This window comes from Chlorocebus sabaeus, chromosome 23, assembly GCF_047675955.1.
Source record: "Chlorocebus sabaeus isolate Y175 chromosome 23, mChlSab1.0.hap1, whole genome shotgun sequence".
Lineage (NCBI taxonomy): Eukaryota > Metazoa > Chordata > Mammalia > Primates > Cercopithecidae > Chlorocebus > Chlorocebus sabaeus.
Window position 1 is genome coordinate 72,233,732 of NC_132926.1, and position 13,679 is coordinate 72,247,410.

The 13,679-nt window shown below is 34.8% G+C and overlaps 1 protein-coding gene across 1 annotated transcript in view; it reads right to left on the reverse strand.

The window, feature by feature from the left end:
- MAN2A1 (mannosidase alpha class 2A member 1) overlaps positions 1 to 13,679 on the reverse strand; it is a 172,199-nt gene that overhangs the window by 134,071 nt on the left and 24,449 nt on the right. The window contains exons 2-3 of the mRNA XM_008014107.3: positions 13,218 to 13,472; positions 10,643 to 10,787 (exon numbers count right to left, since the gene is read on the reverse strand). Of these exons, the coding sequence (XP_008012298.2) occupies positions 10,643 to 10,787; positions 13,218 to 13,472 (400 nt within the window). The remainder of the gene's footprint in view (positions 1 to 10,642; positions 10,788 to 13,217; positions 13,473 to 13,679) is intronic.

Sequence of the window (13,679 nt, forward strand, 5' to 3'; positions counted from 1 at the left end):
GTACGTAAGTAAATCTATTTCTGTACCATGCTTTTATTATACACGTGCAACAAGGACCATGTAAATGAAATGGTTCTGTTAGAATTATCGTCTTTAAGATATCACATAATACCTTTTACCTAAATTTTAAGGTTCAAACTAATTCCTAATTATCTGGCTACTAGCTAAAGAACTATAAATAGTGAAATGCCTCCAAATTAATTTGATACTAAAACTCCAGTAATCTAGCATAAAAGGCAAATTTTTAAGGGTTAGTCTTTATGAAGATTGATAAGTAAAAGTTTTTTTGTGTGTTTTTTATTAATCACAACAATTTATTTTCAACAGTTATAATCTGTGATGAATGAACTAAGGCCATTTCAAAAAAGAGTTTATCATGGGAGTTTTCATAGAGGAATCACAGTGACTGATTAGTCCATTTTGCCTTCAACACTTCATTCACCCCTCAACAATCATAAGGAAAATATGGTAAAGACATTCACGTGAGCCAAAATACAAGCTCAGAGATGTCAACCTGAAAGCCTTCCATAAAACTCATACTAATATCACCACCATACAGCATAATTAATGAAGAATGAACTGAAAGATAGCCTCTTGCAGCTTTCAGTACTGAGTAATATAACAGTAAATTAGCTTTTATTGTTCTTATACAATAGAGTAATCAAGTATTCCCTTTTACACTGAATTGGTTCTTTCGTTTTCAAAATTACTGTAAAAACTACAATTGTATATTATCATGAGACCAACCAGAAATATAGTATTTTACAAAAAGTGGTAGGGGATGAATTTTCATGACATAAAATTATATTCCTACCTCTAGATTTAATAATCTTAGGACACTGAGTTCCAAACTGATTTACTTAAGTGGTCAATTCACAGCTTTTTTTCTTTCTGTTGAATATACTTGAAAATTGAACCAGGGCTAGAACAGCATTAAGAATACCTTTCAATTTATTATTTTCCATTCTAACACTATTACTACCCATAAAAAAGCTAATAGCTATTTTAAATAAGTGGGGAAATATTTAAAACAAAGAGTGCATAATTACAAGTTCCACAAAGCAAGCGTAAACCCAAATTTGATACCACCATTTAATTATTTTTTTAAGTTCTAAAATAAAAAACAGCTAATAAAGCTGGAAACTCTTATTGCCTATATTCAATGTCTATGAACAATTAAGTACCTAGTAACTGTTCACAGACAAATCACAATTTATTTTTTAAATTTTGAGCTCCCAGCCATAGGTTGGAAATCTAGAGACTATGTGGAGTTCTGATGCTCTTCAGGAACATTTAGTTTTATTAGGTCCAAGGGCACATAGTAAGTACCACTATGAGGACCTGGGCAAGAGGTACCTGGCCCTGAGCCCTGGACTTTAAAAGGACCTCCCTATTCTTCTGACTACACCCCTTTCAATTGGATAAATCCACAGGACAAACTGACCCAGAGCCTGCCCTGCCCTTCTGAGTACCAGGGTCCAGAAATCTGTCTAAACAGCCCCGAACTGGAAGCCTACTGGGACTCTTGTAAGTCTTTCCCCATCAGGGCACTTAAGCCTAACAAATGGGAACCTCTCTAGCCTAAACAGTGGCCAAGAGGCTGTAGTTTGTAGGGATGTAGACCTGGCACCAGGATCTCTTCAGGCAAGGTCCTTCCTGGTTTGGCACACGGTCAGGACAGGGAGGAGAAGGCAGTTGGCCTGCCCCACAGGCTAGCTCTCCCCAGAGCTACAGCAATCTAAACCTACATTTGGTCTTCCAGATCACTGAGCTACTTCTCCAGGCAAGAGGAGAAGACCTATTTTTCTTTAGTAATTTATTACTTTGATTTATAACTTTTAAATGTTTAAACACAGGGTATGTGGGCCTCTGTGTACTTTGCCCCAGATCTTGCAAATTTTAGAAGCAGGCCTGAGCACACACTGCCACTCAAACTTAATCTAGTATGTTTAAAATGCAAACATATAAAAGCAAGAGTTCAATAAGTACTTGATACGATGAATGAAAGGTATAGCCAAAAGCTCTGGGAAAAAAGTACAAATGCAAATTTATTACTTCAACTAGAAATGAAACTAAAGATAAAATGATACAACACTATTAGCTTTAATATGTTCCCTCTCTGTTCTGATACCTAATAATCATTGTCCAATATTTTTAAGTTTCCAAAATATTTACATTTTAAGAGGATCTGTCAGCCCTAGGATGATTAAAACACCCATCCCTAAGAAGGCACCCCGCTCCACAAAGTACTGTTACACTGCTATGGTTTTAATTGCTATAATGATTTTTTCTTTTATTTTTATTTTTATTAATAATGATTTTTAAAGTATATTAATTCCACTCAAAAGTTAAATAAGCACCAACCTTCAGGAAAACATGAGTTTTTGAAAAAAAAAATTACATCCAGATAAATAATACATTGGTAATAAACAATTAACACATGCAACTTAAGCCTTAAGATTTTTTTCCATTTCAATGTGATAAATATTCTCAAATTTTAAAATAAAGTTCATTAAAAGCAGAAATATCCTTTGTTCTAATAATTTACTCTCTTTTATTAAATTTTAGATTCAAGAGGTGTATTTGCAGGTTTGTTCCATGGTATATTGCATGATGTTGAGGTTCGGGCTTCTATTGATCCCATCACCCAAACAGTGAACACAGTACCCAACAGGTAGTTTTTCAACCTTTTCCCCCTTCCCTCTCTCCCTCCTTTCAGAATCCTCAGTGTCTATTGTTCTCATCTAGCATTTAAGTTATTTTCTATGAACAAATGACAAACAGGTTTCTTCCATCACTCGGTAATCCTTCAATATTCAACTGCAACTTCTAGTCATATACTTAAAGGGTAACATACAATCTTAAATGGTATTACTATTACTCAAATATGCTGCTGATTAATTTTAATTCCAACATTTCTATTATAAGTTAAGCTTGCTTTTCCTCCCTGATAAACTGTGAAAGAGTTTTAATTAACGTTCTGATTTATTCATTCAAACACGTACCTTGCATCTAATAAGGGCAAAGCAATAAAGCAAAGCTAAATGAAAACAGATTCTACAGTGAAAATATGAACAAAATGCCATGGAAATAAAGAAATGGTAAAGTCTTACCAAAAGAAAAGAAGAAAGATTCTTAGATTAGTCATATCTGGAGAGAGAAAAAGGGTGGTAGTTCCAAATAGAAGGAAGAGCATATGGAAAAGACAGGAAGTTGAGTATGGCTGCATTGCAGGGTACATGATGCAAACATGATGAGAAATAAATATAAAAATAGAAGTGGGAGACAGATTATTGAAAACCTTCTAAACCATTCCTGTTTCTTACAGAGAACTTTGGAGAGAGGACGTGAGGGTTTTCTGACCTGCGCTTTCAAAAATAACTGTACTAAGAGTGTGAAGACTAAAAAGGCAAAGTAGAAGGAAAGAAACAGAAAATGAGACCACTGCAAAATCTGTAAAAAATGGTTATGGACTGCAGTGGAAATAAACAGAGGGAAATAAGAGGTCAAGGAGACAAAATGAAGAGAACTTAGTAATCGACTAAGTTTCCAAGAGAGGGTAAGCAAACAGTCACAGATGAAGTTAAGGATTCCTGAGACCTATGAGATTCGGAAAACCTAGAAACCTGCTGATGCCTCTAAATGATTTTGAACGCAGGTTTCCAAAATAATCTAACCTGTTTTTCCCAGTTGATTCAGTGTCATTTAATAGTTTTCTAAGCATATCAGCTTTAATTCAATGAGGTTGTTTGAGAAAGATCATTTTTTGAATCCATATGAAATTTTATCCCACACAAAAAAACCTATTTGCATTACTGTTAGGACAGCAGGCGTTTTGTTCATCCTGCAGCTGTATACATACAGTGTCCAACTGTGACCCCTTATTATATTGCTTTTGTAAGTGCCCCTTAGAAGACCTGCATACTTTGTTACCTCATAGCTGCAAAATTTAGGATAATTTCTAAATCTGTGCTAAAGCTTTTCCCCTTCCTTATTAATGACCCCATCTATGAGCATCTAACACTGACAATACTTCAGGCATAGTAAGTCTTCCCCAACAGAGCTTGGTTATTTGAAATAATGAGAAAACTGTCTAAAATATGAGAGACACTGTGAGAAGGAAAAGTGACTCTCTTTGGTGGGTTACTCTTAGGGTACATGAGGGGGCTACTTAGCTTTAGACAAATACTGGGCAAATTATCAAAGTTTCTAAAAGAAACCAACTTAAAGGCTGGAAAATATTGCCGAGTGTGGTGGCTCAAGTCTGTAATCCCAGCACTTTGGGAGACCAAGGCGGACGGATCACTGAGGTCAGGAGTTCAAGACCAGCCTGGCCAACATGGTGGAACGCCGTCTCTACTAAAAACACAAAAAAAATTAGCTGGGCACTGTGGCGTGTGCCTGTAATCCCAGCTACTCAGGTGGCTGAGGCAGGAGAATTGCTTGAACCTGGGAGGCAGAGGTTGCAGTGAACCAAGATCACGCCACTGCACTCCAGTCTGGGCAACAGAGCAAGACTCCATCTCAAAAAACAAAACAAAAGCTAGAAAATATTGCTTGTAAATCACTTTCTAATTGTAGAAAATGTGGTAATGAGGAAAACCACTCACCATTTCATGTACTAATGTAGTATTTAAGGACAGAGACATTCATTTCAATAAAGACAAACCAGAAAAATCAGAAGGAAAAGAAGGATAGGAGATAGTGCAGTAAGATGTCCACTTTTGCAAGACAGTTGAAAAAAATCTTTTTTATGATTAATAATACTAAAGTAGTTGACATTTGGCTTGGAAATACTTAAAAGACTTTCCTCCTATATGCTCAGCCTGTGGTTTCAGAATTATCCACAAAAGGCAATATACTAAAAACTGTTACAAGTCCTGGTTCTAGAAAAAGATCACTTGATTTCAAACCTAGACCTGCCATGAACAGATCACTTATGCTCTCTCCTGCCACTTCTCCCATGAAGTGAGGGTAACTACAGGACTCTGTCATAAAGTTGCTGAAAGGAGTAAGGGATGTGATATATGTAAAATGCCTAGAATAGTGCACAGAACATAATAATTCCCTAAGTGCTAGTAATTATTTGTATTACCAGGGCACTGGAGAGTTTTGAAGCACCCAGGCTTGAAAGATAGACAAAGGTAACTGAAATTAGGAGAAAGAGGAGCTATTTAATGATCATCTACATTTCTCAGCAGCTGCTTAACATATGTGCTCCTCAAAGAATAAAGTCCAATGAGAGACCAAACCATCTATTCTTCCTTTAAAAAGGAATCTCAACACACATATTTTAGAGATCTCTAAAAACAGAATTCTAGATAGCCATATAGAGCCATTTAACTCTTAAGTGCTACAATTTTCTTAACAATTAAGGTTGTCAGATAAAATGCAGAGTGAAGTTGAATTTGAATTTCAGATAAACAACAAAAAAATGTTTAGTATAAGCATGCTGCATGTGGTATTTGGGACACACACACACACACAAACTATTCATTGTTATTGAAAATTCAAGTTTAACTGAGTATTTTATATTTTTGTTTGCTAAATCTGACAACTCTATTAACAATTCAAAGTCCAGATAAATGTGTTAAATTGGCTAATGCCTACAACACAAGAAGAAAAGGAATAGAATAATTTTAACTAAATAAAGTATCTTAAGAGGCAATAAAAAGACGTAAATGGAAAAAACACAGATTTTACAATCAGGCAACCCTGAGCTTCAATTCACCAACCTCTGAGAATGTATAATTAAATTAACTGACTTTGAACAAATTACTATACCCTAACTTAGCCTCACTGCCCTCACCTGTTAAATGTGGCTTAATTTACCACTTTTCAGGGTTAAAGAATTACACAAAGTAAAAAGCAACAAAGAGCTGTCACTCACCTGATGCGGGACAGGCCATAAATGCCAGATCTCAGTCGTTCCTCATACTATTTTAGTTCCAGAAACTAAAATTTCCCATTATGGCAGTCAAAACCAAAGAATCCACTTTATCCTGCAGTAGCTATACCAAATAAAGTACTCCCCAAACAGTGTTCACATACAACTTCTCCTTCTGATGACCGTCTCATTCTGATCAGTAAAGTTCCGTTAGCAACCAGACTTCTAAGTCTCCACCACCTTTCATCAAGTTTGTCCAACCTGCGGCCCACGAGCTGCATGTGGCCCAGGATGACTTTGAAGGAGCCTCAATATGAATTTGTAAACTTTCTTAAAATATTATGAAATTTTTTTGCAATTTTATTTTTTAGCTCATCACCTATTGTTAGTGTTAGTGTATTTTATGTGTGGCCCAAGACAATTCTTATTCCAATGTGACCCAGGGAAGCCAAAAGATTGGACACCCCTGACAGAGACATTAGCCAACTATGGCTGACCAGAACTATTTTCAAATTCTAACTATACTTGGAAATATTTGAAAATATTACACTGATTTCCTCATGTTTTTATTCTTTTTTTACAAACTTTTTTTTAAAGGATACATAATTATCATAATACTAAATGCAAACATCTGTCTCCTAATTTTATACACAAAAAAAGCTGAAAAGTCCTAATCACCCTCTGAGTCAATAAAAATTTCTGCAAACGAATTGTAAATGCACAAAAGAAAATTATTTTCCAGTGTAACTCTTGGGCCTAGGTCTTCCTACTATTTTAGAGTCATACCACAAGGGGGATTATTTTCTAATGTTCATTTCACAAATTGCTTAACTAACAATATGCTGTCCAACCTTCCATTTAGTATACCTTATCTTCTCTCCACACACTGTGATTTCTTTGAAGTAAAATTAACCAAATAGTTCAGCAGTTTAACTAGTGGGAAGCAAAGAATTAAGATTGTAGATACAAAAGTGCTGTAATTGTGTTTTAATCAGCTTATTAAATACAACATGAACATGTATCAATCAACTAACATTTAATTTCATGGTCTACGATTCAAAACTTTCAAAAGCATAACAGTACAAAGTTATCAGCATTTACTTCACAATTCTTTTCCAATTCAGTTTGTACTCATGTAAAACACTTAAATATTTTATGACAATTGTTACATGTTTTCAGACTGTAACATAATTTGGAATTTTATTAAGATACCAACATATTGTGAAATTTACCTTTTCTTGAGAGATATTACCAACTCAGTCCAAAAAGAAAGATATCTATATACAGAAAAACACAGCAACATAAATTCACAAAGTTGGGGAACTAAATATAACAATTTTTTAAAAATCTATTTCAAATATTTCTATCCCCAATAGACAAAAATCCACCAATGAAACAAACTACTAAGCTAAAGCTCGTTTTAAATTGTTGCTGCAGAAAATGCAAACAAATCTCTCTATGAATCTCATTTAGAAAGAACACTGCCTAACCTCACATTCATTTAGGAGTATTATACAAAGATTTCCCATTACAGAGTCACATTTTGACTTGGAGCGTATATGAACACATCTTTCTCTTTTTCCTCTATTAAAAAGAATGGTTTTTCATGATGTGAATAATTCAGGTTTTCACAGAATAATTTAGTTTGCCAATATTTTACTTTAGTTAAGGAATAGTGAAAATTATTAAGTCAGTGGATTCTTCTCTCTAGCATTTTGCTTGACAGCAAAAATCACTGTAGTTTTAAAAGGTTTGTTTCTGACAATTATTTTTTCCAAGTGGAGAAGGGTGTGAGAGTCAGGGTCATTAACATCTTTTACTAAGACAAAAAGATTCAGCAATAACTAGGATACCGAAAGAGATTACAGTCAGGAATACTTATTAGGGATGTCTACTCAGGAGATGACCTACTAACTAAGCAGGAATAGTAATGCAAACAACAACAAAAAAGTCTAAAAATCAAGAGCCATCCTGCCCTCAAAGAGCTTATTACGGCCTGTTTCTAGTATACAAAATTACCAAAGAGTAATTTAAATAAGTTTTTTGTTTGTTTGTTTTAGAGTAGAAATAAGTAGCCATCAGGACGGAGGGAACTTAAAAGAAAAGCCTAGGCCAAGGAATAAGTCAAATGTTTCATCCTAGTTTGAAGAGTCAGATTCATTAGCTCATTAACTTACTTAGCCAAACTCTTAATGACTCAGTAGCATGTGCCAGTTATGATTCTAGGCATTCCCAACACAGCAGTGAATAAAACAAAGTTCTGGCCCTTAATGAGCTAACATTCTAGTGAGGAGACCAAGTAAAAGTGCTGTAAATGTTTACATCTGCGAAGACCTGCAAGTGTGGAGGTGTGTGTGTGTAGTATGAGTATGTGGCGGAGGGGCTTCGAGAAAGGTCAAAGAGGCCTTATTTTTTTGGCAATTATTCTATATGCCAAGTGTTCAGCTAGGCCACGAGGAGAGTGTGTTTAATAGGAAGCATATGTTCTTTGCCACTAGAATTTACTTTAGTGGGAGATCCAGGTAAATTGTCAGGAAAGTATTCTGGTGCCCCTTGTTAGCTGTGTAACCTGGTAACACCTTCATCGTGAATCATGGCACTAACCTTCATGGGTATGCACTAAATGTTTGTAAAACATCTGGCACTCTGCCTGGTAAACCATAGATTTTATTATTATAGTTAAAAGCCCATGTATGGAATAACAAGAAATGAGATTGGTGAGAATTAAAAATGGCAGAAAAAGGGACAGAATAAAGGTCTTTTAAAAAATCAAGAAAAAGGAAGAACTGGGCTTCATATGAGGAAGACTCACAAGACATACTTTGAAGTATATTTTTAAGCCTACAAGGAAGATTATACTATGGAATCACATCACTCTCCCAATTAAGTAACAAGAATTAAACTAAATGTGATTGGCAGAAAGCGAAGAGAGAACAATTTAGATATTACAAGTGGCTCTTTCACCATTTCACTCAATAATTGAATATTCAACAGTGATTATGAGATTTATAGAGAAAAAAAATCTGCAGTGCCATAGGCTGTCTAGATCCTACATTAAGTGTGAGCACCTCACCTCACTGAGTGTGAGTCATGTAATCAAAGATATGTGTTTTTCATATGCATCCCCTAAATGCAAATGTACACTCAAGTGAATAAATAGCAAAGAAATCTGGATTAGATGTAATTTTCATCACCTTTTATAATTACTTTATAACTAACCCTGGCTTAAATTGCTACTCCACCTGTATGATCTCCATTTTACAGATACACAAATCAATGTGCCCAAGGACACACAGGCAATACACAGCAGAGCCAAGATACCAGCCTCATTCTGCCTGGCTCCAAATCCCTGAAGTCTTTCCATGATGCCCAGCCTTCCCTGAGTTTGGATTTAAAAGGTACAGGCTAAGATTAAGGAGAAAGACAATCTAAAATATATATGAGGAAAACATAACACCAACAGGTATTTGTAGGAAAAGATAAAGACATTAAGATCAAAGATAGGGAAATCAAGTCAGAAGCTGATGTGCAGTAATTGCTCATCACAAATTTCCAGAATATTGATTCCATACACTTTACATGTCAGTGCATACTAAATATTGAAGTAGTCTAGAAATCCAAGCATTTCAATATCTAAGCTCACAGACTACATCTCACACCCAAAAGCAGCACACACACACACAAAAAATGCTTCACTAAATCATGTGTCCAGACCTAAAGTAACATGTTTTATTGTCTTAGAAATAGAAAAATAGGAATATCTGCCAATAAACTAATGGGGAAAAAATGTAAGTAGAAGATAAATGAATGTTGGAAGCAAAGAAAAAAACCTTCAAATTATTAGGTTACTAGTGCTTCTGACAGTAATCATGAAATCAAGATATTAAGAAAAGTAACACACTCCTTCAAAGTAAGTCTTGAGAAATACACCCCCCACCCAACCTCCACAAAAAAAAAACGCGGCAACTAAATTATCTGTGCCTGTGTACTCAAACCAACAAAGACGTATATCAAATCCTATGTTCCATTACAATCGAAACAATTTCCCCTAATCTTAGCGGGTGAGGGGGGAACGGGAGGGGGGGAAATCTATGGCCCCTGTAAATAAACGCCATCATATGTAGTAACAATAATGACAGCAGCTACTGTTGTGCCATACATGATTCTTTTACTTTTCACCCTACTGAAACAGATACTATTATCCTCATTTTACCAGGGAAAAAATTTGGTCTCAGAGGGATAAAGTAACTTGCCTAAAGTTGCCTAACACTGATAAATACAGAAAGCTGAGACTCACATTCGTATGTGCCTGAAACCAATCAACACCAAGGTTCTTAAACCATTTAATACTGCTTCTCTATTTTAAAGATTCAAACTTTCCCATGAGTATTCTGCCTCTCTTAAAGGTAGACTTCATAGACATGAAATAATTCTCCCATGCAATATTTTACAAAAAGTTACTAAAATCAACAATCAGTCTCTTAAAAGTATATACCGTTTTTCTCCCAAAGGCAAGCCCTTCTTTTTTGTTTATTACTATTTCATACTGCACAGATACTATCCTTGAATGGCACATAAATTGATAAAATGAGAACACTAAAACATAATGACACATAAAAGGAATACATTAATGTTAAAAGTCAGAGAATAATGTCTCAAAAATTTGAGAAGTGGCCTCTACCAGACTCTCATTAAAAGACTCTAGGCCTAAAGGAACTTAATAACCTCCTGGTTTTTTTGAGGTGCAAATTTTACCTGGGTCGTTATGGGAATGAGGCACCACAAAGACTTGAAGGGGTTCAGTGTCCCATTCATTAGATTCATAAGTAATGTCAAATCCTTGCTTCCAAACTCCACCATCTGGATTGTCAAAAGAAATTAGACTGTAAACATCCAACATCTAAAAATGTAAAAGAAAAAAAATTAAAGTTTAACCATTATTAATTTAAATTTAATGTTGGTAAATATTTGCTCAAAATTATTCACTGCTATACTCTGCATATATATTTTATAAAATAAAACTATTTCGGTAGACATTAATTGAGGAGTTTAGAGTAGAAAATATTTCATCACCATTTAAAGGCTTGAAATGCTATTTGTGCTACAAAACTACCCTGATAAATAATCCCCTCCCATCTGCTTCTCATAAAAAATAAGTTCATTCTATTCCTTCTTCCCCTACTTTACTTCCAAAACAATTTAATAGAAATTTATAGAAAAAGAACCAAGAAAAAAATGTCTGATGAAATTTGATAATGACCAGATATTTCAGTATTTTCAAAAATAGTACTGAAAATGGTATTTTACTTTGAGCTGTCTTTATTTTATAGTAAATCTCATATATATTAAAAATCTATACCTGAACAAAAATACATCTATCTATAGCTATTCTTCCATGTAGCATATGTTCTATCCACCTATTTTATCCTAGAAGTAAAACTACAACAGGGTCAACTAGGCATAATCATCTAAAAATTGAGAAAATTTTTTTAATTGAGATTTAGTTTTTATGTATCCTAATGTTTTCTAGCCTTTCAATGCAGTATTCCTGCTGGCTAATAATGTTTGGATGCAAAGGAAAAAACAGTGGGAAAAAAAATCTAAAACTTTACTTTTGTTCTTCACAGTCTCTATAATATTAAATGTGACAACACAACCAAACAACCTTTTGTAAAATTTAAATTATGTTAAAACTAGATTACAAAACTCACATCCAAATATATAAATGAGTTACAAAAAAAATTTAAAGGCCAAACAAATTACATAAAAGTCAATACAAAGTATTTTAAGGCAATAATATTTCTCTCCCTATGGAATATATGACTTTAATAAATAAAATAAAATCTTCTCAAGGATGAGCCGACAAATCTTTGGAAATGAACTGGGTAGGAGGATGTCTTAGCAGTCTCTGTTTCTTCCTTCAGTCCTGCAGTTCTCCCAGTACCCTCCTGACTTGCTCTGCCTGACTTCCATGGCTGCTCTGCAACTCCTTTCTGTCCAGCCCAGATTTAGACCACACAACAAATATATACATATATATATACACACACACACACATATATATATATAATTTTTTTTTTTTTTTTTTTTTTTTTTTTTTTTGCTGTTCCTTATCATGGATGACAACAAGGCTAGCTAGGTACTTAAGAAGCACTCAACAAAAAACTGAATAAAGTCAAACCTCGCAGAAACAGCCATCCCTGTAAGCACAGGATTCTGATCCTATCAGAATCTGGCTACATTCTAGCTGATGAGGTTGCAGGTGCAAGACCTGGCCAGCTCCACTGTCCCCAGCTTCCAGCTTGGCCTGTGAGCCATGACCTCAAGATCATATCATGTTCTCTGTCCCTCAGCAGTTAGTGGAAAGTGTATATTCGAAAACAAGGCCAGAAGCCAAATAATTCTGTCAAACTTTAAAATATTCACCCCTTAGGATCCTTCCACCAAAATCCAGTTTCTAGTATAAGGCACAAGGTTAAACACAGCCTTGCTCTAATTTGTAAAGCCAGTGTAAGTGAAACACTCTGAGTTTAAGAAAGGCAGAAGGCCTTTCTGACGCTGGGTTTTTTACTCCATTGCCCTCTATAATAGTGCTGTCCAAGAGAAATATAATACAAGCCAAATTTTTAATTGTCTAGTAAAACAAAGCAGTTGAAATTAATTTTAATATTTCATTAACCCAGTATATCCAAAATATTATCTTAACACATAATCAATATATAAATGAATTAAGATATTTTGCACACTAAGTCTGAAACACTGTGTGTGTATATTACACTTACAGCACATCTCAAGCCACATTAGTCACATTTCAAGTGCTCAGTAGCCATATGCGGATGGGGGCTTCCATACGGGAAAGTACAGCTCTAGAATAATTCCCTTCCCTCTTGCAAAAGGATATTAAGCAAAAAAAAAAAAAAAAAAAAAAAGTCTAACCTTACTTTGTACAAAATCTATAATGTACAACTGATATATGACAAGAACAGGGCTTTTCTTGTATTCTCCAATGGAAGGTTAAATAAAAAAATCTCTGGCAAAATTTAAACCTCTAAAGGTTTTCAACCATTACAGAAAATAAGACTGAAAAGCATACAAAAAGACTGTATTCACATAAGTATAAAATAGTAAGATAAACTGAGAACAACAGAATTATGGAATTTTATCACTAAACAGAACATTAATGTTCATGTGACTAATCAAAGTACTTTACAAAAAGAGAAACTATAATCCAAACAGTTTAAGCAACTTACCAAGTCAGAACAGACGTCACGTCAAATCTTAAAAAGAACAAAAAAAAAGCCCAGTGATTATTAATGAATGTATACATTACCTGCACATCTGAATTGTGACTTCCACTTTGTGAAGCAAACAGACAGTCTGCAGTGTCAACTGAGAGGGATAATTGTGAGGGCAGAAGACGTGAGCCAGCACCTTGGCTGAAATTGCTTTGTGAACTTTTCGGACCATCCTCCACAGACTCACTCAAATTGATGACTGAGTCTCTAATATTTGAGATGATCTCATTATTCTCAGCCAGCAAACGCTCCAAATGGTCTATTTTTTCTTGCAACATTGAGAGCTGGCCCTACAATAAAAAAGAAAAAGGCAGCTATATGAAATACTAATATAGATCTGCTGAGGCATACACATTTTTTTTTTTTTTTAATTATGTGGTTGCCTACGAGGGCAGCCACTCACCCTTCACTTTCCACTTTTTTAAGTGGGATCGCAGAAAGCATGAACAGCTGCCAGGGTTGAAACACCAATTTATAGCAGAAAATCTTCACGGCTG